This window comes from Lithobates pipiens, unplaced genomic scaffold (genome assembly GCF_037356315.1).
Source record: "Lithobates pipiens isolate NorthernLeopardFrog02 unplaced genomic scaffold, aLitPip1_a1.2 Scaffold_35, whole genome shotgun sequence".
Classification (NCBI taxonomy): Eukaryota; Metazoa; Chordata; class Amphibia; order Anura; family Ranidae; genus Lithobates; species Lithobates pipiens.
Genome location: NW_027507811.1, coordinates 26,232,670 through 26,260,664, shown reverse-complemented (window position 1 = coordinate 26,260,664; position 27,995 = coordinate 26,232,670). Strand labels below are relative to the sequence as shown.

The 27,995-nt window shown below is 43.3% G+C and overlaps 2 protein-coding genes and 1 pseudogene across 4 annotated transcripts in view; 1 reads left to right on the top strand and 2 right to left on the bottom strand.

The window, feature by feature from the left end:
- The window catches only part of LOC143956160 (uncharacterized), a 482,654-nt gene that overhangs the window by 430,613 nt on the left and 24,046 nt on the right, over positions 1-27,995 (bottom strand). The window lies entirely within an intron of this gene.
- Positions 43-2,701, bottom strand: LOC143956319 (uncharacterized; annotated as a pseudogene). Its single transcript, XR_013269890.1, has 4 exons — positions 1,982-2,701; positions 1,737-1,850; positions 1,527-1,650; positions 43-1,415 (listed from the first exon to the last, which is right to left on the bottom strand). The product of XR_013269890.1 is annotated as an uncharacterized LOC143956319 (transcript).
- LOC143956217 (uncharacterized) lies at positions 2,699-27,828 on the top strand. Of its 2 annotated transcripts, none has more exons than XM_077466390.1 (5): positions 2,699-2,962; positions 23,507-23,668; positions 23,901-24,083; positions 24,164-24,284; positions 24,782-27,828. In XM_077466390.1, the coding sequence occupies exons 2-5, from the start codon at positions 23,591-23,593 to the stop codon at positions 26,497-26,499; spliced, it is 2,100 nt and encodes a 699-aa protein (XP_077322516.1). In that variant the 5' UTR covers positions 2,699-2,962; positions 23,507-23,590; the 3' UTR covers positions 26,500-27,828. The 2 variants fall into 2 exon arrangements, with proteins under 2 accessions (XP_077322516.1, XP_077322517.1); XM_077466391.1 differs by lacking the exon at positions 2,699-2,962 and adding an exon at positions 21,132-21,421.

Genomic DNA, 27,995 nt, shown 5'->3' with positions numbered 1-27,995 from the left:
AAAGGCCCGGACTGGAGGTGGTTAATAAAGATATCCATTGGATTTAGACTTTTTGGAGTTCCTTTATTTTTACCCACCAGCAAGTCCTGGCAAGCATAAAAACAAACAGGTATCTTGGCCACTATTATACCTAATGAGATGTAATTTTCTACGGAAGTCTTGGCATTGTAGGACTTTAGAATACTCTTCCTGCTCCCAGTATTGTCTAAAGATTCATGCATCATGTCCTTTGCTTATCTGGTGCTTGAGAAGGTCCTCCTTCCTGGTAAAGCATCTCCCACATGCATAGCACATGTATGGCTGCTCTCCTGTGTGAACATGCCGATGCCTAGCTAGATTGGAAGTGGACTTAAACCTCCTTCCACATTCCATACATGAATACGGCTTCTCCTCTCAATGTATTTTCTGGTGCTTCCCAAGCCCTGAGGAGCTAGAGAACTGTTTACCGCACGCCAGGCAACAATATGGCTTTGCTCCCGTGTGGATCCTTTGGTGTGTGGCCAGATGGGAGCAGGACACAAAACGTTTATCGCATTCTTGGCAAGAGAAGGGCTTGTCACCCGTGTGACTCCTCTGATGCCGAGTCAGATTTGAGCTCCGGGAGAAAGTCAGGCCACACTCAGGGCAACAAAATGGCTTTTCTCCCATGTGGGTACGGCGATGGCTGAGTAAGTCGGACGCTCTCCTAAAATTTTTGCCACACCCGTAGCAGGAAAAGGGTTTCTCTCCGGTGTGAACCCTCTCGTGTGTCAGAAGAGCTAAGTTTGTAGGAAAACATTTTCCGCAATCAAAACAAGAGTAGGGCTTCTGTCTGGTGTGGATTTTCTCATGTATGTGTAGTTTCGTCTTGCTCCAGAAACTCTTGCCACATTCACAGGAAATCAGTGTGTTGTCTTCCAACTGCTTGTTGTCTTGGTGGTCCTCCAAATCAGAAGATGGGCACTGAAGGTGTTCTGTAGCTGTAATGAATTGAGGGTCTACAATGCTTTCTTCGGATAAGTAGGGTTCTTCTTTAACTGAGATGAATGTCAACTGGTGCTGATGTGTCAACAGGGAGGTGTCACAGCAGAGATGTTCTTCGTCTGAACAGGCTTCTTCCTTACTATACTTAAATGGATCCTGCATATCATGTGTGAGCTTCAAGAGGTCAAGGTTGAAGATATGTTCTCCACCCGAAAGGGGATCCTCCTTAACAAGTCTCAATGGAGATTGTGCATGAGATATGGATGTGAAGACCTCAAAGTTGGAGACATGATCTGAACCTGAGAGAGGTTCCTCTTTAACATGATTAGATACAGATAGTCTATGACTTTTGTGGTTATGGACATCTGGACCTGAGAGACTATCTTCACTTGGGAAAGGTTCCTTCTTAATATGGCCAGAGATATATAGTGCTGGAGGATCTTCTTTTGGGACTGTCAAAGAGAAGCGTGTATTGAAAAGTTTGTTCAACTACCACCCCACCTTATCATAAGGAGTTGACCTCACTGAGAATAAAGAATGCATTTCTGGGAATTAATTCTTACCCGGTAATGCGAGAGGGAGCCGGTTCTCCTTTAGGACGTCCTTGTAGAGATCCTTGTGTCCTTCTATATACTCCCACTTCTCCATGGAGAAATAGACAGTGACATCCTGACACCTTATAGGAACCTGACACACACAATGATACAGTCACCATCCAGACACATCCCTTGTCTGTTACTGGATAATGTCCCAGAATTCCCGGCACCGCTCACCTCTCCTGTCAGCATCTCCACCATCTTCTGGATGACTTCCAGTATCTTCTTGTTTCTTTCAGGTGTCAAGAAGGGTGGTGGAGGATCACTGGGCTGTTTTATTAGTCCATAATCCTAAATAATGGGATAAAAATGATCATACATCATATTACCCTCCAAGAATCCTCCTCACCTCTCCGGTCAGGTCTGTGTTTTATTAATAGAGATAAGAGTGATGTCATGTGACCTCCCAGAATCCTCCTCACCTCTGCGGTCAGGTCTGTGTTTTATTAATAGAGATAAGAGCGATGTCATGTGACCTCCCAGAATCCTCCTCACCTCTCCGGTCAGGTCAGTGTTTTATTAATAGAGATAAGAGTGATGTCATGTGACCTCCCAGAATCCTCCTCACCTCTCCGGTCAGGTTTGTGTTTTATTATTATAGATGAGTGATGTCATGTGACCTCCCAGAATCCTCCTCACCTCTCCGGGACGGGAGGTGGAGGATCTCCAGGGTGAGGTTTATTAAGCTCTCAGTTATGACTCTCCTCTCCTTGTCCATCACTGGTGTGTCAGCCATGGGCAGGTCTGTGGGTGTTGCTCAGATTGTTGATGGAGAGACTCTCATAGTAAAACTATTTAGAATAAAATATCCATATTTAAAGGAAAAACCCCTGCGGGGGGCGGGGGGTACAGAGTGGCAGCCAATAAGGTCCTTGCAGAAAAAAAAACACCACCCTCTCTCATTTTTTCAAAAACCCCCATGGCTTTCTATTCATACCCATCCCTTGTGCACACACACTGCCACCATGACAACCCGCTCCCTCAGGGGTCACATGACTTCCACTCTGCTTACTGCTGATCAGAAAACCCCGCCCCTCAACTGAGCCCCGCTCTGTGACAGCTGTCAATGGTCTCGCCATATAAGGAAAGCGTGACGCCGCCGCTCTAGAGCCCCTCCCAGCGCCGCTGTCAAGGGAGGGGAATCGCCGTTGTAAGGAAAACGTGACGTCAGCACGCTAGATCACAAGTCTACTTGCCGACGGCTGCGTACAGAAACCGTATAAATTGTTGTCTGCAGGGTGAGGAAGAAGCGGCCATTTTGTCGGAGCCCCGTGAGGCAGTCTGAGGTGATTAGTGGCTGAAACAAGGGTCTAGGTGACAGAAGTCTCTCCTAAATATCCTCCCTATTACTAGAAGTGGAAATAAATCGCTTTTGTGATGCTGAATAGATTCACCAGGAAGAGGTAATATGGATGAGGAGCCATTATGTTTTTAGCATTATTTATTGCTGCTGATATTATTATTAATGTAGAATTGATCAGTAATGGAGGTGATGCGATGCATTGTTCGCGACGCATATGCGATCACCACATGAGTAAAATTGACAGCTTGTGCACGTGCATCCGCCCCGCGTCAGAGAAGGAGCAATCACCAGAACTTTCGCCGTCCGCCATTGGATGAGAGTCACGGGGTAACACACTATTAGATATGGCACGATCGGATGTACCTAAATTAAATATAACGAAGGCCAGGAGTTTGATTGTTTTTAGTATGGAAGGAATAAATCTCACACCAAGTTTTTATTTTATTTATTTTTTTGGTGTAAATTTATGTTGTATCCCGCTTTTTAATTAATTTATTGTTTTAATTTGGTATAAAAAAAAAAATCAGATTAAATTTTTTTTTCCACCCTTCCAAAAAAGTCACTACATTACATCGAGTTGAGGTGGCTTACATGTTTCATCATAGCCATGGCTATGATTAACCACTTGATCTCCGGAAGATTTACCTCCCCTTCATAACGAGGCCATTTTTTTTTTAACGCTGCACGCAAATAAAATTGATGTTATTTCCCCCCCCCCACAAATAAACATTTATTTTGGTGGTATTTGATCACCTCTGTGTTTTTTTTTTTTTTTTGGGGGGGGGGGGGGGTTTGCGCTATAAACAAAACAAGACTGACAATTTAAAAAAAAATATATATATATATTTTTTTTAATTTCTGCTATAAGACATATCCAATAAATAAAAGGGAAAAAAAATCGAATTTCTTCAATTTCAACCAATATGTATTCAGCAACATAGTTTTGCTAAAAAAAAATAAAAAATCCAAATTAGCTCATATTGTTTGATTTATGTGAACGTTATAGCATATACAAACTATGGGATCTAACAAAAGTGAGTACACCCCTAACACAAGTGAAAAGGAGCCCATAGAACTACCTGATGGCTATATATATATATATATATATATATATATATATATATATATATATATATAATCTCACAAAAGTGAGTACACCCCTCACATTTTTGTAAATATTTTATTCGATCTTTTCATGACACAACACTGAAGAAATGACACTTTGCTACAATGTATAGTAGTGAGTGTACAGCTTGTATAACAGTGTAAATTTGCTGTCCCCTCAAAATAACTCAACACACAGCCATTGATGTCTAAACCGCTGGCAACAAAAGTGAGTACACCCCTAAGTGAAAATGTCCAAATTGGGCCCAAAGTGTCAATATTTTGTGTGGCCACCATTATTTTCCAGCACTGCCTTAACCCTCTTGGGCATGGAGTTCACCAGAGCTTCACAGGTTGCCAATGGAGTCCTCTTCCACTCCTCCATGATGACATCACAGAACTGGTGGCTGTTGGAGACCTTGCGCTCCTCCACCTTCCGTCTGAGGATGCCCCACAGACTCTGAATAGGGTTTAGGTCTGGAGACATGTTTGGCCAGTCCATCACCTTTACCCTCAGCTTCTTTAGCAAGGTGGTGGTCATCTTGGAGATGTGTTTGGGGTCGTTAGCATGTTGGAATACTGCCCTGCGGCCCAGTCTCTGAAGGTAGGGGAATCATGCTCTGCTTTAGTATGTCGCAGTAGATGTTGGCATTCATGGTTCCCTCAATGATCTGTAGCTCCCCAGTGCCAGCAGCACTCTTGCAGCCCCAGACCATGACACTCCCACCACCATGCTTGACTGTAGGCAAGACACTTGTCTTTGTACTCCTCACCTGGTTGCCACCACACACGTTTGACACCATCTGAACCAAATAAGTTTATCTTGGTCTCATCAGACCACAGGACATGGTTCCAGTAATCCATGTCCTCAGTCTGCTTGTCTTCAGCAAACTGTGGGCTTTCTTGTGCATCATCTTTAGAAGAGGCTTCTTTCTGGGACGACAGTCATTCAGACCAATTTGATGCAGTGTGCGGTGTATGGTCCAAGCACTGACAGGCTGACCCCCCACCCCTTCAACCTCTGCAGCAATGCTGGTAGCACTCATATGTCTATTTTTGAAAGACAACCTCTGGATATGACGCTGAGCTCGTTCACTCAACTTCTTTGGTTGACCATGGCAAGGTCTGTTCTGAGTGGAACCTGTTCTGTTAAACCGCTGTATAGTCTTGGCCACTGTGCTCAGTTTCAGGGTCTTGGCAATCTTCTTATAGCCTAGGCCAGGGCTCGACAAAACACGGGCGCCAGGTCGCATTTGCGACTAGAATTAGCGACCTGGCGCCTGGGGTAGCACAGCTGGGGGTATCCTGTCTCCGTGGACCCCCCCCCCCCCGGCGTGATCGCGTCGGGCCGCGCCACCGGCGGCCGGTAATTGAGCCCCCGGCTTTGAGGCCTTCTGTGATCCTATGGTTCCTTCTGGAATCTGGCGCCCTCTTGTGGTGGCCGTTGGAATTACAACCAACAATGCTAATGGAGCTTGCCCTGCCTTGCCTGCCTTCCCTTTACTTAGAACCCCTAAACACATATATATATATTTATATTTATATTTTATTATACTTTTTTTTTTTTTATTCTAACACCCTAGAGAGTAAAATGGTGGTCGTTGCAATAATGTCTGTCACACCGTATTTGCACAGTGGACTTACAAGCGCACTTTTTTTGGGGAAAAATAATTTATTTAATAAAAAAAAAATAAGACAACAGTAAAGTTAGCCCAATTTTTTTTTTATATTGTGAAAGATAATGTTACGCCGAGTAAATCGATACCCAACATGTCATGCTTCAAAATTGCGCCCGCTCATGGAATGGCGACAAACTTTTACCCTTTAAAATCTCCATAGGCAACGTTTAAAAAATTCTACAGGTTGCACGTTTTGAGTTACAGAGAAGGTCTGGGGCTAGAATTATTGCTCTTACTCTACCGATCGCAGCGATACCTCACATGGGTCGTTTGAACATCGCTTTCATATATGCGTTCGCTTCTGCACGCAAGCTTGGCGGGACAGGGCGCGTTTAAAAATTTTTTTTTTTTCTTATTTTAACTTTTATTTTTATTTTTTTTCACTGTTCTTTTAAAAAAAAAAAGTGTGTCACTTTTATTCCTATTATAAGGAATGTAAAAATCCTTTGTAATAGAAAAAAGCATGACAGGTCCTCTTATATATGAGATCTGGGGTCAGAGAGACCTCACATCTCATATTTACACTAAAAAGCAATTTAAAAAAAATTTGTCATTTGAAAAAAATAAAACAAATAAAATGTCCCTCTAAGAGCTATGGGCAATGACTTGGAGACAGGTGGGGGGGGCTGGAGGCTATCTTCCCCTCACTCGTCTCCATGTCAGGCCAGGGACAGGTCCAGATCGCCGTCACGGACCTGGCTCCTAACTTTTTTAGCTGGCTCCTAGATTCCAAACAAATTTGTCAACCCCTGGCCTAGGCCATCTTTATGTAGAGCAATAATTCTTTTTTTCAGATCCTCAGAGAGTTCTTTGCCATGAGTTGCCATGGTGAACTTCCAGTGACCAGTATGAGAAAGTGAGAGCGTTAACATCAAATTTAACACACCTGCTCCCCATTCACACTTGAGACCTTGTAACACTAACAAGTCACGTGACATCGGGGAGGGAAAATTACTAATTGGGCCCAATTTGGACATTTTCACTTAGGGGTGTACTCACCTTTTGCTCCCAGCGGTTTAGACATCAATGGCTGTGTGTTGAGTTATTTTGAGGGAACGGCAAATTTATACTGTTATACAAGCTGTACACTCACTACTTTACATTGTAGCAAAGTGTCATTTCTTCAGTGTTGTCACATGAAAAGATAGAATAAAATATTTACAAAAATGTGAGGGGTGTACTCACTTTTGTGAGATACTGTATTTGTGGGATTTTTATTTAATTTTTTTTTTATACTAGGAATAGCGGCGATCAGCTATTTATAGTGGGACTGCGATATTGCGACAGACTATTGGATACTAAGTGACACTTTGTGGGAACCAGTGACACTAATACAGTGATCAGTGCAAAAAATATACACCGTCACTGTACTAATGACACTGGTTGGGAAGCAGTTAAACAGGGGAGATCAAAGGGTTAAATAATATGTGCCTAGCCAGTGTTTTTGTGTACTGTATATGCTGCCTTTTACTAGGGGAAGAGATGGATTTTAGTCCCTGCTTTGCAGGAACAGAAAATCCATCCCTTCCCCCCTATCAGAACTGAGATTTGCTTTGTTTAACCACTTGCCGCCCGCCCTATTACAAATTGACGGTGGCAAAGTGGTTTCATAATCCTGATCGGACGTCATATGACGTCCCCGGGGGCGCGCATCGCAGCGATCGTTGTTACGGGGTGTCAGTCTGATACCCGGCAACTACGATCTCGGTAAAGAGTCTCCGACGGAGACTCTTTACCACGTGATCAGCCGTGTCCAATCACGGCTGATCACAGTGTAAATAAGAAGAGCCGGTGATCGGCTTTTCCTCACTCGCGTCTGTCAGACGCGAGTAGAGGAGAGCCGATCGGCTGCTCCTCTGACAGGGGGGGCCTGTGCTGATCGATTACACAGCCCCCCCGAGGATGCCCACACTGGACCACCAGGGACGCCACCAGGGATGCCCAGGATAAGGTATGCCACCCTAGACCACCAGGGATTCCAGTCAGTGCCACAATGGATGCCAATCAGTGCCCATAATGGATGCCAATCAGTGCCCACAATGGGCATCACTGATTGGCATGCATTATTGTTTGGCACTGATTGGCATCCATTAGTACAGTATATTATAATACAATGCCGCCTATCAGTTCCCATCCGTGCCGCCTATCAGTGCCCATCCATGCCACCTATCAGTGCCCATCCATGCCCACCTGTGCCGCCTACCCATGCCCACCTGTGCCAACTACCCATGCCCACCTGTGCCGCCTATCCATGCCCATCCATGCCGCCCATCCATGCCCATCCATGCCGCCCATCCATGCCAGCTATCAGTACCAATTTGTGCCACCTATCAGTGCCCATCCGTGGCGCTCATCAGTGCCACCCATCAGTGCCGCCTATCAGTGCCGCCTATCAGTGCCGCCTATCAGTGCCACATATCAGTGTCCATCAATGCCACCTCATCAGTGCCACTTCATTGGTGCCACCTCATCAGTGCCCATCAGTGCCGCCTTATCATTGCCCATCAGTGTATCCCCATCAGTGCCCATCAGTGAAGGAGAAAATTTACTTATTTACAAAGTATTGAAACTGAAACAAAAAAAAAATTTTTTTTTTCAAAATTTTCGGTATTTTTTTATTTGTTTAGCAAAAAATAAAAACCGCAGAGGTGATCAAATACCACCAAAAGAAAGCTCTATTTGTGGGAAAAAAATGATAAAAATTTCATTTGGGTACAGTGTAGCATGACCGCGCAATTGTCATTCAAAGTGCGACAGCGCTGAAAGCTTAAAATTGGTCTGGGCAGGAAGGTGTTTAAGTGCCCGGTATTGAAGTGGTTAAATAGGCAGAGCTCTGTTCTGAGTCTCTGCCCGATGATCGGTGGGTGCCGGAGGACATTGAGTGCCTGACTCTGGCAGATCACAGCAGAAGCGGGTCACCGGTGGCCTTGCAGGCAGAAGTGCAGTATCACGTACAGTATATAGACATGATCTGGTGCAGAGCTGCCGCCCTGTAGCAGTAAAACTGCTATGGGGCGATCAGCAAGTTGTTAACGCATAGTCCTGAAACGTGTAAGCCACTGTACTTTGTACACTTCACTCCATGTAATAAAGTGACTTTTTCGGAAAGTTGCCAGGTCTTGACCTTATACCTACATATCCTGGTCTGGTCTGTTCTCATTCACCCCCCTCGTAATTGGCACAGTAGGCATGCAGACCTGGAAGCAGAGATCTCACCACTAGCGTCCTCCCGAGATAGAGGAGACTGTCAGCGGGGTGTAACTCCAGACAGCTTCTCCAGTGATGAGGCAGACAGCTTCTGTAGTACAGTTTAGATATGGATCTCCACATGTGGATGAATGCTTACTTTTCTTTTGCAAATGCCGAGGGACACGGGGGGGCTTCAGAGAAGAAGCAGCAGCTATGGCTCTTGACATGGAAAACTGTAACGTGTGAAAATTGAAAATTTTTGCTTGTTTTTAACTGTGTAGGTTCATCTCTCATATTTACGTCTTGTCACGGCCGTGTCTGTGTTTCCAGCAGATGTAATATCCGGAGAATGCCCCTCCTGTATTACTACACTGCCAGATTGAGGGAATAAAGAGAGTTGCTATCTCAAGCTTGGCAAATGTTCCTTACGAAAGATCAAAGATTGACCCGTACTCCAGAGCACATCAACAAGGCCACGACTACGTGTAAACAGGAAGAAGAATGGCTCCCACAATGTGACATCTCCACACCACCAGCTCACATACGATTCATATCCTTTTCGGCTAAGGAGGAAGAAGAACAGCTCCTATGCTCTGATGTCCCCATAACCCCATGTGATACGCAGTCTACATCGACCCACGTGAAGGAGGAGCCGCTCTCAGCTTCAAAACATCTCTTAGACTTTGTCAACTCCACACCTCGTGCACACTGTTTTTCTGTACATATTAAAGAGGAACCTCTCTCTGCTGAACAAATTCCCTCCTTCACCTCCATACCCACACCTCACACACAGTCAACATCAACTGATGGTAAAGGCGAATCCTTCCCAGCTGAGGAACATCTCCAAAAGCCCGATATGTACAAAATGGCAAATCATACACAATCTCCATCTATTTATGTTAAGGAGGAATCTCTCTCAGCTGAAGCTGATCCCCTACACACTAACCACTCCACAACCTCAGATGGAGTCCAACCTGCATCTAAAAGTAAAATGGACATCACATACTCTAACCTCTCCACCCCATCAGGCCCAGTACAATTTACAACTGTGTGTATCAAGGAGGAAACCTGTTCTTTGGATGAAGAACATTTAATTTGTTCTGACACCTCCCATGTCCAACACTCCTCAAATTCTAGTCCTTTTTTGGAAGAGCCACTCTCCGGAGGGTTGGATGAGCAAGATGCTCCTCAGCCTGAAGGCGTTACCTCATATATATCCAGGACTGGGGATTATGATGCCCAACCATCAAGGGAAAAGGTCTTCTTCTGTTATGAGTGTGACAGTTGCTTTAACTCCAAGTCTGAACTGGTTAGACACCAGCGTGGCCACACCGGTCAGAAGGCTTATTCCTGTCCAGAATGCGGGAAAGGTTTTACAACAAGCTCCTACCTCCTGAAACATCGTAGGATCCACTCAGGGGACAAGCCATTCGCTTGCTATGAGTGTGGGAAATCTTTTACCCATAAAGCTGATCTGGTGATCCATGGTCGTACCCACACCGGAGAAAAGCCTTTTTCATGTTCGGAGTGCAGGAAAAGTTTTATCAGCCAGTCGTATCTGATAAAGCACCAGAGGAGCCACACGGGAGATAAGCAGTACTCTTGTTCAGAGTGTGGAAAGTCCTTTGGTACCAACACCTACCTCATTATCCACCAACGAATTCACACAGGGGAGAAGCCATTTTCTTGCCCCGAGTGCGGAAAATGTTTCATCAGCGATTCCTACCTCAGCCGACACATGAGAGTCCACACAGGAGAGAAGCCATTTTCTTGTGCCCAGTGTGGCAAGTGCTTCGCCAGCAACTCTCAGTTGTGCAACCACCGAAAGAGCCACTCCGGGGAACGGCCTTACTTTTGCTTGGAGTGTGGCAAAGGTTTTACTTGGCGAGCCAAACTCATTCGACATCAGAAGATTCATGCAGGGGGAGGAAATGCTGTTGGCGTTCCAGAGGCAGGGAACATTTCTGGGGAAGAGCATGACAGGTTGGCTGTCTGAACTTCTCAAACCAGAAGAATCAGAGACTTAAAAGAACTAGACTTCTCTATTTAATTTCAGAATATTCCCATTTGTTCCTAATCAGTCCTAGTTCTATAAGCACCACAGCGTAGTTATCCTATTTTTACTTAAAAAAATAGTTGGTGATCCAGGCAGATTATTGGAAGGATTGAGAAAGTTGGAGAAAACTTGGTTGGCCTGTTGGGTTAAGAAATAATTTTAGAGGGCGAGCTTGTCTTACAAGTCATTCACAACTGAGTAAGCTGTAAAACATTAAAGTGTTTCTGTTGCCAAAATTTTTTTTAGTTTTATTCAGGGGTGTCAAATTCAAATTCATAGCGGCCCGCATCAGCATCATGGTTGCCCTCAAAGGGCCAGTTGTATCTGTAGGACTAGATGTCCGAAGCATCCTATCCCCCTTACATCAGATGTCAAGAGCTCCCCCACCACCAGAAGTCAAGAATCCCCCACCCTCCCTTACATCACAGTGCACCCTCCCCCTTACCTTGGTTTGCTGCCAGGAAGAACCTGGGGAGAAGCTGGGAAGCAGAAAGTGTAGGGTCTTGAGGAGGACCAGAGGAGGGCTGGAGTCAGCTGACAGAGTCTGCTAAATGCTGAGATCAGGGGAGGCGGGGACAAAGCGGTTCTGCGCCTGCACAGAGAGGCGCAGGATCTGCAGAAGGAATTCTGTCCTCCTCTCTGCTGCTGACTGCTGAGACAAGGTGGAGTTAGAGATGAGAGGTGTGAGGGCTACATGAAATGGTCTGGCGGGCCTGATTCAGTCCACGGCCTTGTGTTTGACACTTGTGCTTCAGATTAGGGAATGGTTAGAACACATCCAGTTTTATTGCTGTCTGTCTTCCTGTTGGGGGAGATTCATTCTTCTATTTGTCCCAGTGAGCTTTGTCTCCAAGATGAAAAGTGTTATAAAATCCAATATTTTATAACGATCTTCCACACAGGTAGTGAGCAGATAAATGCTGATTGTATACCTGTTCCTGTGACAACCATCCAAGACCCTTGAAAGTGTAACGTGTATGTGATACAACAACTTCAAGTGGTCATTTTGAAAGTGTGGAGCTAGAGTAAGTTGTTTCCCAGTTGTTACTGGGGTTATGGAAGGACTAATATAGGTAGGGGTCCTTTAACAGTGCATCATGAGTGTCTGTGGGGGATGAGTGGCAGAAATAGCACCATGAAGCATTAGGACATGTATCTGTTTCTTTATTAGTAGCAAGCAAGGACAAGGCCAACACGTTCCAGAGTTTTCAAACCTTGGATTCTTTGGGTTCATATTGTGCTATAACTGCCGGCTAGAGTGACTAGAGGTGCCGCTCCAGGCTCCTTCATCCCAATCCTTTGGCTCACACTGTGGATGCTGGCTGGGGAGAGCCTGTCCCAGCTCAGTGCAATAAATCAAGCAAAAAAGATGTCCCAAATGCCGCACACCAGCCGACAGTGGCTTGAGTAAAAGCAGCCTCAGCCCAGCTCCTTCCAAGCCACACCTCTGATGTGTTTCACCCCGACCACAAGGCTTAGTCATGAAAGTCCCACCTAATGTGCCCTACTCTCATGTAATGTTTCCTGCTCCCAGCTAATGTGCCCTGTTCCCTCCCTTCATGACTAAGCCCCATGGGTGGGGCAAAACACATCAGGGGGGCATGGCATGGAGCATTTTTTTGCTGGATTTATTAAACCATTTCCTTTGACACTCAGTTAGTGACCATAGGAATGAGGTCTTTATCTACTGAACCCAAAATCCATGGTCTGTTCTTCTAGGCCAGTGATGGCGAACCTTGGCACCCCAAGTGTTTTGGAACTACATTTCCCATGATGCTCATGCACTCTGCAGTGTAGTTGAGCATCATGGGAAATGTAGTTCCAAAACATCTGGGGTGCTAAGGTTTGCCATCACTGTTCTAGGCCATTTCCATCCACCTGCTTAACCACAGCCCTAAAAAAGGGGGTGCTTTATTGCCTAAGCGGGGACTTTTCACATTGGAGAAGTTTCCTTTCAGGACAGGTAAAGGTAATTTTCCTCATAGACTCCATGGAAAATAATAGATGGGCATATTAACCTTTCCCTTTCCTACTCTATTCAAGATGTAAAAACTCTAGTATGGAAAAGAAGGTCTCGCTGCATGCAGCAACTTCTCAGCTTATCCTATTTGTTCTCCCAGTGCACCATGGGAAAGAGAAGACATTTTCTTGATTGTAACCTGTGTTAGCTCAGACCCCTGTAGCATTAATCACTATGTTCAATGTGAAATGTTGCTTTTTCAACCCATTGAAACCTTAGAGGTATGCAGAACGAGTTTATAGAATGCTCCCCCTCGGCTTTAAGCATGCCAAGACAAAGCATTCAATAGATAGCTGTCCATGGTGTTCCTTTAAATGATCACACAGCCACAGTACCTTTTGGGGCTGCAGTTCTCTCCACCGTGGTAAATGAAATTTAAACATTTCCTGTGACACATCAGCAGCCTGTACACATTTATTATTTAAGTAATTTCAGAACTACATTGCATGGAGTGGTCTCTCCAGCTAACACAGGTTGCTCGTTTATATGCGTATAAGGAGTGTATGATGCATGGTTGTGAACATCTAGGCTTACTGAGGTACTCTGTAGCTGGGGGGGGTCCTTAAAATAAACATGTCAGGGCTCAAATTGTGCTGAATTGTCCAGAACTCCAGTGCAGACACTGCAGGAGCTTGCACATACTTTACATGCCTTCGTCAGCACCCAAGGTGTTTCAAATCCTGAGGTGCTATAATGAGCAAATTTCAACACTTTTGCACCATATCCCATCCTTCATCTAATCATATTCAGAACAAGCCTCTCAGCTGAAGAACATCTCCACAGCCGTACTTCATCATAACCAGCCTCCATCTACATCATGAAATCCACTTTCCACCTGAGCAACATGTCTCCTAATGCCGCGTACACACGATCGAATTGTCCGGCAAACTTAGTCTGGCAAACAATCTGGCGGATAGTCCGGCGGACTTTCTACCGAACGGACTTGGCCACACACGGACACACAGAAAGTCCGCCGTTTGCTAGCGCGATGACGTACAGCACATACGACAGGACTAGAAAAAGGAAGTTCAATAGCCAGTAGCCAATAGCTTCCTTCTCGTACTTGCTTCTGAGCATGCGTCATTCTTAGTCTGCCGGACTAGCATACTCACGAACGTATTGTCCGCTGAAACCCAAGTCCGGCGGAAAGATTGGGCTGCAAAACTACTTTCTAAGTCCGCCGGACTTTACGCTGAAAAAGTCCGCTGAAGCCCACACACGATCGGATTGTCTGGTGAAATGCGGTCCGGCGGACTAAGTACGCCGGACAATTCGATCGTGTGTACGCGGCATTAGATCTCCACATTCATACATCTTACCCATTCTCCATCTACTTATATTCAGAACAAGCCTCCCTCAGCTGAAGAATATCTCCACATCTGTACACCATACCCATCCTTTATCTACTCATATTCAGAACAGGCCTTTCTCATTTGAGAAACATCTCTACATCCGCACCTCATCATGCCCATTCTCTATCTACTTATATTCACAACAAGCCTCTCTCAGCTGAAGAATATCTTTACATCCATACACCATAACCATCCTTGATCTTCTCATATTCGCAACAAGCTTCTCTCATTTGAGGCACTGCTCTACATCCATACATCATACCCAGTCTCCATCATTCACAAGATGCTCCCAACTTTCCCAATATTCATATCTGCACACAACAACCATCCTCCATCTAGTCATATTCACAACAAGCCTCTCTCATTTGAGGAATAGCTCTACTGTTCATCATACCCTTTCTCCATCTACTCATAATCAGAACAAGGCTTTATTATCTGGGGAACATCTCTTCATCCATACATCATACCTTCTCCATCACCTTATATTGAGAACAAGCCTCTCTCAGTTGAAGAAAATCTCCACATCCATGCACCATACCCCATCCTTCATCTAATCATATTCAGAACAAGCCTTTCTCATTTGAGGAACATCTCTACATCCATACATCATATCCAGCCTCCATCTACTTCTATTCAGAACAAGCCTCTCAGCTGAAGAACATCTCCACATCCGGACTTCATCATAACCAGCCTCCATCTACATCATGAAATGAGCAACATGTCTCCTAAGATCTCCACATTCATACATCTTACCCATTCTCCATCTACTTATATTCAGAACAAGCCACCCTCAGCTGAAGAACATCTCCACGTCTGTACACCATACCCTTCCTTTATCTACTCATATTCAGAACAGGCCTTTATCATTTGAGGAACATCTCTGCATCCGTACCTCATCATGCCCATTCTCTATCTACTTATATTCACAACAAGCCTCTCTCAGCTGAAGAATATCTTTACATCCGTACACCATATCCATCCTTGATCATCTCATATTCGCAACAAGCTTCTCTCATTTGAGGCACTGCTCTACATCCATACATCATACCCAGTCTCCATCATTCACAAGATGCTCCCAACTGAAGAAATTCTCCACATGTCCACATCTTTACATTATACCTGGACTCTATCTACTCATATTCAGAATGATAAGCTCTTAGTTGAAGAACATCCTCACATCCATGCATCATACCCAGGAATCATCTACTCTGTATTAGAACAGCATGTTCCTAGATGAAAAACACCTCTCCTAGATGTTCCTAGATGAAAAACATCTCTATGATCCAAGTGGACAGTCCATGCAAGCCTGATGGAACAAGAGAGTCATAAATGCTATTTACAGAATTGGTGACCTCACTGGTCTACCAGGCTATTTCGTTCCCTAAAACTTACGTTTATTCTACTGATATATGCCTTGCCTGATTCTTCCTTTCCCCTTCTAATCAACGCACTATTGACATTTTGAGCCTTCATGATTTAAAGACATAAAATCCAATGAATGGAAGAGGCGAGTCAGATATAGTCAAGCTAGGTAGAAAAGACCTAGATGCTGCATAATGTCCTACAGCCAGTAAATGAGGCGGGCTGCAATTTCCAATGCACACTGAGAGAGAGAAGAGCCGTGCAACTTTGTAAGACTGAAGGTAAGGCCACACTTCACCTGCAAGTCAGGTCTTATACTTATCTGCACTGTTTAATGGTTTTGCATTGAGCAGTCCTGATCCTCCTCTTCTTGGGTCCCCTGCCAACACTCTGGCCTCCTCCCCCTGCTGATTGCCCCATAGCAAGCCGCTCCCGAACCACCTCTGTATGAGACACATGAGAGAGTGGCTCGGTCCTTCCACCTTTAGAATCACTTTAACAAAGGACCAAACCCATACTGATGTGGCTGCTACCAGGGATACCATTGGACACTGGAGCCACACTTGAGCCTTCACTGGCTTTACCAGAGTTGATAGTAGCTAGTAGTTAAAGATATTGCTTTGAATATTGGAGTAACACCTGAACCACCACTGGTCTACTGCTGTAATTACCTGCCACAGGGAAAACACAGGAACCTCTGTTGTAATGGGTGCTAATTTCCATTTGTTGTACGCAGAAGTTGGAGCTCCATGCAGAGACATTTCCAAGAAGATGCTTGGTTTGGTATTCCTCCAAACCCTAACCCCCTTCTTTGAAATAAATTAAAGGTCTGGACTGCCCTTACTCCAAGATGTATAGCAAATGTGAGTACAATGTACTATGCCTGGGGACAAGGTAAATAATAATTAGGGGGTCCAACTTACACTTCGCAAGGCCTAACTAAATGGAGGCACTGCCAGAGACAGTATCATGGTCCCATGCTCCCTCCTTTGTCAAGGCTAAGCCTTAGTTTACCGCACAGGTACATTTTCTTTTAGTCACAAGAAAAATACAGAAAAGAGGGCGCACCAGCCTAGTGCATTATCCCAATTATATTTGTTAATACTGCTAACAAATTAAAAGCTAATCACAAACATATGAAAAAAATTAAGCTTTGTAAAAGCCACCTTGTCGTGGCAATCAGTCCTGGAACTGACAGTCTCCAGATAACAGAGAAGAAGACATTGGGGCCTCTGCTGCCTGAAGGAATACTTTCTTCCTCAGAGCCTAGCAGTAGTGCAGCAAGGCCTGAAACACTATCACTTAAACAATAGACCACCCAGATGTCACACTAATGCACTAGAGTGTTTGCTTGCATTTTCTTTTAGCCTGGATAGAGGAACCTATGAGAACATCTAAAATAGTTCAAAGCCCTGCCACTGTGTGAATATAGGCAAAAATCGACACGGGATTCACACTCATGCAGAGTTTGGAGTTCCAAAGTGCTGTGACTGAGCAGAGAAATCTGGGTATTCAGTTTTCTTCAGGTTTTGTGATCCTGGACCAGGGTCTGGAGCTTGAAGGCTTAAAAGTGTCTTGGGTGGAACAAAGCCTTCAATCTTGTATCCAGGTCCTCTTGGAGATCTGGAGGTTGTGTGAGTGTACAGGTGTCCATATTCACTTTAAGGCAGGAGCTGGCCATAGCTCCAGGCTCTTTAAAGAGAGAGCTTTGGGCTCCAGCCAGGAGGGGCATGTGTTGCTGCCAGAAGACAGAGGTGCTCTACTCGAGAGTGTACTCCACGTTGGAGGGATTTGATGTCCATCAGGTTGGGAGAGTTGAGTCAACTAAGTCTGTAAGTCTCAGGAGTTTGAGAAAGCTCGAGGTGTGAGGAGAACCCCTACCAGAAGGGCAGGGGTGGGCCCATACAGCTGGGGACTCTAACTAAAGGCTGAGTGAGCCAGGAAAACCCAGAGAGCCGTGTCTGAGAGATAAGGGCAGTGGTGCTGCTGTAAAGAGAGACACTTTTTTCTTTACACGTTGAACTTTTCTTTTTCAATAAAAGTGTGCCGCCAAGGCCTAAACCACAGTTTGGACTGCTGTGAAATCGCTCACCACCATCACCATTGAGTTTAGTCACCCCATATGACACCAATCTCTCTCTCTCGCTTTCTATCTCTTCATTGCCTGGGACTTGTCTAGAATTGAGAAGCTCTAAGCGCTTTAGTACCCCACTTACTTAAAAACAACACCTGATAAAATTTGGGTATCTAGAAAAATGTAAGGTGCCCCGTGAATACCTGCCTCGAATCTGGGGCTCTCAGGATGGACCTCGCCACTCACGGTTATGACACTAATGGTTTGAAATAGGCTGAATGGCAATGGGGTTCTGGCAACTGAAATTTCAGACTTAGCCCCTTTATTGGGTTTCCTCTGGTTTGAGCCAGGGGAGGACATGCACTTTTTTCACACATGGGGGTCAGATGGAAACATCACAGGTGCTAAGCTGGCCCCCAGCTAGAGATATTGGCAGCTCTATGCTTTTTTTGTAGCAGGACTCTCCCTTATTTTATGAGTGAGCTTCACCGTTACTGAATTTAAATCTTATTGCTCCTCGTCACCAGATTTGGGTCACCTCCTGTCTCAAATGTATAAGCTGCTTTTGAGATCTACTGTTAGTCACCTTTCCTATTTTATTAGAGAATGGAAGCCGGAACTTACAAGTGCAGTTTACCCCACCTCAATTACAAAAGATTAAAAGACTCACTCGTGCCTCCTCCATATGCTTCAAAGTACAGGAGTCTTGTTATAAATTCCTATCTGCATGGTATAAAACCTCCACACACCTCTTAGCGCTTGTACACACGGTCAGACATTCCGACAACAAAATCCGTCGGATTTTGTCCGAAACTGGTGTTGCATACACACGGTCGGACAAAGTTGTCAGAAAATCCGATCGTTCGTAACGTGATGACGTTATTTTGTTACGACGGGACTACATTTGGGCTAGTAGCCAATAGCTTTGGTCTAGGAATTTGATCTGAGCATGCGTGGCACTTTGTCCGATCGGAATTCTCTACAAACGATCGGACAAAGTCCAACCGGATCATGTTGTCGGAAAATTTTATAACCTTGCTCTAAAACTTTGTCGATCAGATATTCCGACGGAAACAGTCCGATGGAGCCCACACACGGTCAGATTATCCCACAACACGGTCCGATCGGACATTTTACGTCGGAATGTCCGGTCGTGTGTACAAGGGCTTACAATTTTTTCCTGCCATGGATGCGAGATGTTGGCGAAGTTGCAATGGAAGGTGCTTTATTACATACACCCCTCACATTTTTGTAAATATTTTATTATATTTTTTCATGACACAACACTGAAGAAATTACACTTTGCTACAATGTAAAGTAGTGAGTGCACAGCGTGTATAACAGTGTAAATTTGCTGTCCCCTCAAAATAACTCAACACACAGCCATTAATGTCTAAACCACTGGCAACTGAAGTGAGTACACCCCTAAGTGAAAATGTCCAAATTGGGCCCAATTAGCCATTTTCCCTCTCCAGTGTTATGTGACTCGTTAGCGTTACAAGGTCTCAGGTGTGAATGGGGAGCAGGTGTGTTAAAGGGTGGATAGCACATTTCTTGTAATTTCTTCAGTGTTGTCACATAAAAAATAGAATAAAATATTTACAAAAATGTGAGGGGTGTACTCACTTTTGTGAGATACTGTATATGGTGGTCATGCCCCAAGATTCAAATTTTTAGGTCTCTATTTTCGCTTTAATTTAAAAGACCACCCTTAAACCTATCAGACCCGTCCTTTGTCTATTTCACAATACCCCCTTCCCCAAAAATGTAATTAATGCCCATTTGAGGACCCAAGTCTTGGAGGGTTATTTATAATGGATGGGTAAATTCAGGCACATTCGCCTGCATGAGTGGTTAATCCTCAGTCATTCAAACCTTCACATACAGTGCCTTGAAAAAGTATTTATACCCCTTGAAATTTTCCACATGTTGTCATGTTACAACCAAAAACGTACATGTATTTTATTGGGATTTTATGTGATAGGTCAACACAAAGTGACACATAATTGTGTTTTTTTTACAAATAAATATGTGAAAAGCCTGGTGTACATTTGTATTCAGCCCCCCCCCCCCCCCCAATACTTTGTAGAACCACCTTTTTGCTGCAATTACAGCTGCAAGTCTTTTTGGGGATGTCTCTACCAGCTTTGCACATCTAGAGAGGGACATTTTTGCCCATTCTTCTTTGCAAAATAGCTCAAGCTCTGTCAGGTTGGATGGACAGCATCTGTGAACAGCAATTTTCAAGTCTTGCCACATATTCTCAATTGGATTTAGGTTTGGACTTTCACTGGGCCATTCTAACACATGAATATGCTTTGATCTAAACCATTTCATTGTAGCTCTGGCTGTATGTTTAGGGTCATTCTTCTGCTGGAAGGTGAACCTCCGCCCCAGTCTCAAGTCTTTTGCAGACTCTAACAGGTTTCTAAGATTGCCCTGTATTTGGCTCCCTTTATCTTCCCATCAACTCTGACCAGCTTCCCTGTCCCTGCTGAAAAAAAGCATCCCCATAGCATGATGCTGCCACCACCATGTTTTATGGTGGGGATGGTGTGTTCAGGGTGATGTGCAGTGTTAGTTTTCTGGCACACATAGCATTTTGCTTTTAGGCCAAAAAGTTGAATTTTGGTCTCATCTGACCAGAGCACCTTCTTCCACATGTTTGCTGTGTCCCCCACATGGCTTCTCACAAATTGCAAACAGGACTTCTTATGGCTTTCTTTCAATAATGTCTTTCTTCTTGTCACTCTTGCATAAATGCCATATTTGTGGAGTGCACTAATAGTTGTCCTGTGGACAGATTCTCCCACCTGAGCTGTGGATCTCTGCAGCTCCTCTACAGTTACCATGGGCCTCTTGGCTGCTTCTCTGATGAATGCTCTCCTTGCCTGGCCTGTCAGTTTAGGTGGACGGCCATGTCTTGGTAGGTTTGCAGTTGGGCCATACTCCTTCCATTTTCGGATGATGGATTGAACAGTGCTCCGTGAGATGTTAAAAGCTTGGGATATTTTTCTATAACCCAACCCCGCTTTAAACTTCTCACACAACTTGATCATCAACCTGTCTAGTGTGTTCCTTGGCCTTTGTGATGCTGTTTGTTCACTAAGGTCTCTAACAAACCTCCTGAGGGCTTCACAGAACAGCTGTATTTATACTGAGATTAAATTACACATAGGTGGACTCTACTAATTAGGTAACTTCTGAAGGCAATTGGTTCCCATAGATTTTAGTTAGGGGTATCGGAGTAAAGGGGGCTGAAAACAAATGCACGCCACACTTTTCACATATTTATTTGTAAAAAAAATTGAAAACCATTTATCATTTTCCTTCCACTTCACAATTTTGTGCCACTTTGTGTTGGTCTATCACATAAAATCCCAATAAAATACATTTAAGTTTTTTGGTTGTAACATGATAAAATGTGTAAAATTTTAGGGGTATGAAAATTTTTCGAAGGCACTGTATATATGAACAAGTAAAAATACTAAAAGGACTACGGAAAACGTACAAGCAATGCCTGGTATGAACGCTAGGTGGCACCAATTCCATTCTGTTGTCCTCCAGTAGTAGAAGAGCTGATCCTACAAAAGAACACACAACAAGACTGCTGGAACGCAAAGCCCGGAAGAGTTCACTTGCTAAACATCAACTTCCAGTTCATTCACATGCAGCTGAATAGAAAGATGAGCTATTACTGCAGATGGAGCTTCTATAGGCCTGGTATTATTTTAATATATGCACTATTTCCTTTACATAATGTATATGCATAGTAACTTTGCTGCTGATCCTTTGCACATAACCATTGCATACAAGGTTTCTCAATGCCTATATTTTTTACATTTTTGTCTTTTAAAGAGAAATTCCAGAAAACCAATGAAAGCACTAACTTAGCTTCTATACAGAAAATTTACTGGACCAAAGACATGAAGTTTACTCAGTCTACCCTAATCTGAGATCTTTGTTGTGTTCCACAACAGCAAGAATCCGCACAGGGTCATGAGAACTGTACTTCCTGCATGGTGGAGTTTCCTTTTTCTTGTCCTGGTGTTCCATCATTCACTTTCAGACATTCAAAGCAGGTGATAGAATTTTTTTAGTACTGACTTCATTTTACCATCAGACTGTGGGCATTTCACAAGTGCTCAAGAAGGTGGGCAGAACCAGGAGATTACCAGTACCTATAAGAAACTGAAATATCAGTGCGAGGAGTATAATTGTTTAAGTGGTTAAATTCTGCTTTCCCTCCATGTGGTGTTCAATAGGGCTCCAAGATCCATAGATGATTCTACAGGTCAGGTCCATTCAGAAGAACCCAAAGATAAACAAGATTTACTAGGTATAACTCAATTGAGGAGAATGCCACTGCACCAAGAATCCATAGAGCACCTCACAGGGTTATGGGGAGTGTACTTCCTGCATAGTTGAATTTTGTCCTGGTGTATCACCAATCACATTTTACCTTTTAAAGGCAGGTCCGAATCTTATTGACTGCTGGAAAAAACTTCTTAGTACTGGCAGTTTTTTTAACATCGGGTTTAGGGCCTTTCACAATTGCTCCATTAGGTGGGCAGACCCAGGAACTTTCAAGTACGTACAAGAAACTGGAAGATCAGCAGATGAATTCTACTTTGCTTCCACGTGGTTTTCACTGAAGCTCCAAGATCCATAGATGATCCTACAGCGAAGGTTCTGTGCGAGGAACCCAAAGATAAACAAGGTTTACTAGGTATAACTCAACTGAGGAAAATGCCACTGCACCAAGAATCCAGAGAGCACCTTACAGAGTCATGGGGAGTGTACTTCCCGTATAGTTGAATTTTGTTTCTTGTCCTGGTGTGTCACTGATTACATTTAGACTTTTAAGGTAGGTTTGAATCTTTTGGGCTGCTGGGGAAAAAATGTCTTGACAGTTTTTTAACGATGGGTTTGGGGCCTTTTATAATTGCTCCATCAGATGGGCAGACCCAGGAACTTTCAGGTACCTACAAGAAACTGGAAGATCACTTCTAGGAGGATAATATTTTCAGCAGATGAATTTTTGTTTCCTTCCATGTGGTGTTCACTGAGGCTCCAAGATCCATAAATGATCCTACAGTTCAGGTCCTTTGAGAGGATAGTATTGGCATTTTTTTAACATCGGGTTTAGGGCCTTTCACAATTGCTCCATGAGGTGGGCTGACCTGAGCACTTTCAAGTACCTACAAGAAACTGAAAGATCATTTCTAGGAGGATAATCTTTTCAGCAGTTGAATTCTACTTTCCTTCCATGTGGTGTTCACTGAAGATGATGTTCACCATAGATGATCTCAGGTCCGTTGGGAGGAACCCAAAGATGCACAAGGTATATATACTAAGAATAACTCAACTGAGGAAAGTTACGTGGGAGTTCCCGACAAACCTTGATGTTCTCTCACTTTGTGTGCTCTTAGGGGGCAAACTTAATTGAGATACAGTCTTGTGGATTGAGTTTGACAAGTCTTGTGGATTGAGTTTGACAGTCCTTGGTGGAGTTTTAGTACCTCTGGAGCATGACCTCTTTTGTATGGAATCTCATCTAGGAATGCTTGGAAAATTTGGACTTTGGGAACTAAGTAAATGGTGCAACCAACAGCTAAATAAAAAAAAAAAAATGTATGTATAAAACATATGGAGAAGATAATGTGATATATTTAGTGACATCACTAAAGGATGTTAAAACACTGTAAGAAATATTTTGGTATAACGCTTAAATTATTGTTATATGATTCTTCACAAAAAGTGGACTGTTGGCCTTTCTTATGATATAATTCTTCTCTTGGTTTCTAGATGGAGCTCTAAAGTAACCTTTGCGTGAAAGCAGATTATAGAGGAAAAAATCATATTGATATATATGTCTATAACTCCACGAGCATGGATAATGGCAAAAACAAGATCACTGAAAGAATAATAAAGCTAACTCTGAAAATTCTCCATCTGCTATTTGAAGAGGTGAGGAGAATTCAGGGTGGGTCACATGACATTAATTTTATCCCCAATTATAAAACAAGTAGCTGACTGTAGAGGTGAGGAGGAGTCTGGGAGGGTCATATGACAAAACTCTTATCTCTATTAATAATCCACAGACTTGAATGGTGAGGCTAGGAGAATTCTAGAAAGGTCGCGTGACATGGCTGAAGAGATGGGAGATCTGTATTATTGATATGCATCTCTCAATTTCTAGGATTATATCATTATGAAGAAATCTGGAGATCAATTAAAAGTTAGCAGCCATTCCCATGTGTTACAAGGATGCAGCAAAAGCCTCGACATGGAGTCCCCATCTTACTTCAGTATATCTGAGAAAAACAACTACAACAAGATTCTAGAAGTCACCAACAAGATCAATGAGCTGCTGACAGGAGAGGTGAGCTATGCCAGGAATTATGGGACATTATCCAGTAACAGAAAGTGTCTGGCTGCTAATTATATCATTGTGTGTGTTAGGTTCCTATAAGGTGTCAGGATGTCACTGTTTACTTCTCCTTGGAGGAGTGGGAGTATTTAAATAGACACAACCATCTGTATCACCATATGATGGAGAATCAACAGCCCTTCTCATATCCAGGTAAGGTTGCATTTAAAAACTTTGACTAAATGATAAACAGCACCTGCCCCATTACGGTTGTATGGCTTCCCCACACAGCCATGGTCTTATCTGACCTCATCCCGGACGAGCCCCCAAGTCACCAGTGTACCACACAAGAACCTGGATTACAGCAATGTCCTAGCTTAGTGATGCTAGGAGTTGTGTTATAAAGTACATCTATAATAGGGTTTGGCAGATGTGGTCTTTTAGAGGCTGTTATCAGAAAGGAGTACCCCAGGATGCAAACATGAATTTTAAAATGTTACTGTCTATTGGTAATTAGTAGGTATTGGTAAATGCTAGGGCATCACCAACAGGCTTTATACATCTGGCAGAGAGCATTCTTTTTCTAAGCTCAGCCTCACTGGGAAGGGGTGGAGGTTTGCTTTTATGTTGAAGTGTTTTTTATTTTGGAAAATAAAAGAAAGAAGTGAAAACCTGTTCTTTACCTGATATATATATATATATTTTAACAGATCCTAGAAGTCCAGGCAGCACATGCCAATCCCCTATTTCATCACAATATGGTATGGATGAAGATTACGATCTTGTTATAACTGCAACAAACTACACTTTAGTAGATGACCAAATGTTAGACCTTGCCAAAATGTCAACTCTGTATGAAGGAGGATATTTCCCACACTTTGAAAAGCAAATGGACACAAATTCTACGGATGGTATATCTAGAAATATTAAGAACTCTGCCTTGTGCATGGGTAAGTTGTATTCCCCACTTGTGGACCACACGTATGCCCTTACTGATGCAAAGGCAAGGGCACTATTGCATAAACTAGGGTATCGGCCTGCCCTTAAATTGTATAATTCTTCAGATGGTACACAAGGTTCAACAGGAGATAATAAGGAAGTACCTCTCTTGCATGAAGAAGAACACCATATGCAGTCTGCTATTCCCTCCCACGTAGAATCTATGGAGTATACAACAGTTCGCATTAAAGACGATCCCTACATATGCAAAGAAGAAGATAATCTTCCATACGCTGGCTCTTCCACTTCTGAAGAATGTTACCTGCACACATCTACCCCTATTAAACAGGAAACCAATCCATGTCAAGAGTTTCCCCCATATCCTAGCACATACACATCTTTAGCACCTGTACAATATAACTCTGTACAGATTAAGGAAGAACCCATGTCAGATGAGGAAGAGGTCCCTGCTGAAATTGAACTTTATGTTGACGGGACACACTGCCCATCCAACTTTTCAAAGAAACCTAAGAAGTCGAAACAGATACATTTGAAAGATCGGCCACTCTCGTGTAACGAGTGTGGGAAACATTTTAAGCATAAATCGGGTCTTGGTAGGCACAGGAAAATTCATGCCACAGCCGAGCGGTACACTTGTCATGACTGTGGCAAATGTTTCCTCAGCCTGACAAACCTTGAGGAGCATCAGAAGATTCACACTGAGGACAAACCATACTCTTGTGGTGAATGTGGAAAACATTTTAGCAAAGCAACAAACCTCTCCAATCACCAGAAAATCCACGCTACCAAGAATCCCTTCTCTTGTGCTAAATGTGGCAAGCAGTTTGTCAGCAACTCCAATCTTCGAAGGCATCAGAAGAAGCACGAAGGCGACATGGAAACCACAGAGTTTGCTCGTTCGGAGGGAGGTGAGGGGTTCACCAACAAGTGTGAACAGCACCCTGCCATTGACAAGCCATATCAGTGCTCCGAATGTGGAAGGTGCTTCATCAAGAGAATCAATCTGGTTAACCACCATAGACTTCATACCAGGATGAATCTCCATTATTGTCAAGAATGTGGGAAGTACTTCATGAGTAGAGCCTATCTTTTAAGACACATGGAGGGCCACAGCAAGAAGAGGAGGCCATGTTCATGCCCACTGTGTGGTAAGTATTTTCACAATAAATTAGGCTTGACCATACACCAGCGGATTCACAAAAGCGAAAGGCCAAGTACCACCTCAGAATGGCGCAAAAGCTTCATTCGTAAATTAGGCTTCGTGATACAGGAACGCAGTAATGTGGGTGAGAAGCCATGTACGTGCTCAGAGTGCGGGGAGAGATTCGAAAAGAAGCTTCAATTACTTCGGCACCAAAAAACACACAAGGAGGAGAAACCTTTCTCTGGCCGTATAGCTGAAGGAACTGAACATACCGACAAAGCAGATTTGGATGTAAAGCCAAATATCTTGAATATTGTGGAATAACAGAAGCTGTAGGGGCTATATTTTTTTAAAAAAAGTTGTTGGACGTATGCCACATTCACTCAACCAACCCTCACAAACCATGACCACATTTTGCTTAATGCAGTTATTTCCTAGGATTGCCAGCTCCATCTAGTGGCCTTAATGTGGTATATTTCCTGATTGAGATACTCCAGGGAAAAAACATGCATTATGGTCATTAGATGGAGCTGACAGTCATATTGAAATCAACATAGCAAAATAAGGTCAAGACTCGTAGGAGCTGGTCAAATGCTTGTGACATTCGCCCAACACATTTTTTATATGTAGAACCCAAAGGGCCAGTCCTGCCAGAAGTGATTTTTAGGTTATGATCATAACCTGGTGGGCTCAGTGAGTCCCTACAGCTGCTTATATGCCACTGCAAAAGTAGGATCCCCCATAATTTCCAACTCTAATCAGGTAGACCCATCCTTTAAGGATGTTTCTTTGACTAGTACCTAGACCTGTTATCAAAATGCCATCGATGGCAACTCTTTCTTTAAGAGCCCTTTAGGCATTTGGGGCCCACACGCTTTGGCTCTGCTAAAATAAAGACATTCTCAAGTTAACTCAAGGTCATTTAGCTTAGTTTCAAATTTCTCGTCTGAAATCCATTTCCGCTGTTACAACATTTTGGAAATGTATTTTGTAACTGGCTGTTCTACTTGTCTGCAATCTTAGACAGCCAGTCAACAAATTGGAAAGGACCCGTTGTCAAGGTACAACTTAGATTGGTTTCAAGAAGAGATGCTTAGCTATAGGAAAAGAGAGCTCCAGTTGGGTGTTCCTGTGTTTTTGTTTGCACATTTAAAGGACAACTCCTCCTTGCAATAAAACATTTTTTTGTTTGGGTCAAGCACTATTAAAAATTACTGTATGTGTGCACTGAAAAATGTCTGCTGGTCTAGGACTGTTTGCTCTTGGCAGGAAAATACACAAATGATATTGAGAAAGACATTTCCTTCGGCCAGTGAGACTTTGGGAAAAGCAATGGAAGGGGCCACCAAACCTCAATGAATAATAGGACGTATAAAAGATAGGAAAATGTTAAATGTAGAGCATTTACAAAGAAGATTTAATGCTTACATCTTATGCAGGTGCTGCTTAAGTCCTTTCAAGTGTTTATTTTTTATTTTTTTATTTAAGTAAAAATAAATAAAAGTTGTATTTTATTGCTGGATGTTTATATTTTTATTTTAATGTAAAAACTGTAATGTTGGCCATAGGACAAATGCTCCAATGGACATGCTGCCATTCACCAGTCGTGTATATAAATGCAAAAAAATAAATAAAAAAAATCTATGTTTTAAAGTGCTTGTAAACCCTATTAATGTGCTTCTCTTATGTGTTCCCGTTTGGTCTGGTAAATTTGCCATCGGAAGAATTTTCCTTATATCTGTTGGATTGTGTCAGAAATTCAGAGATGTCCTGTGTCCTCAGCACACATCCCATGTTATCTCAAGGAGTCCTCCTAGTTC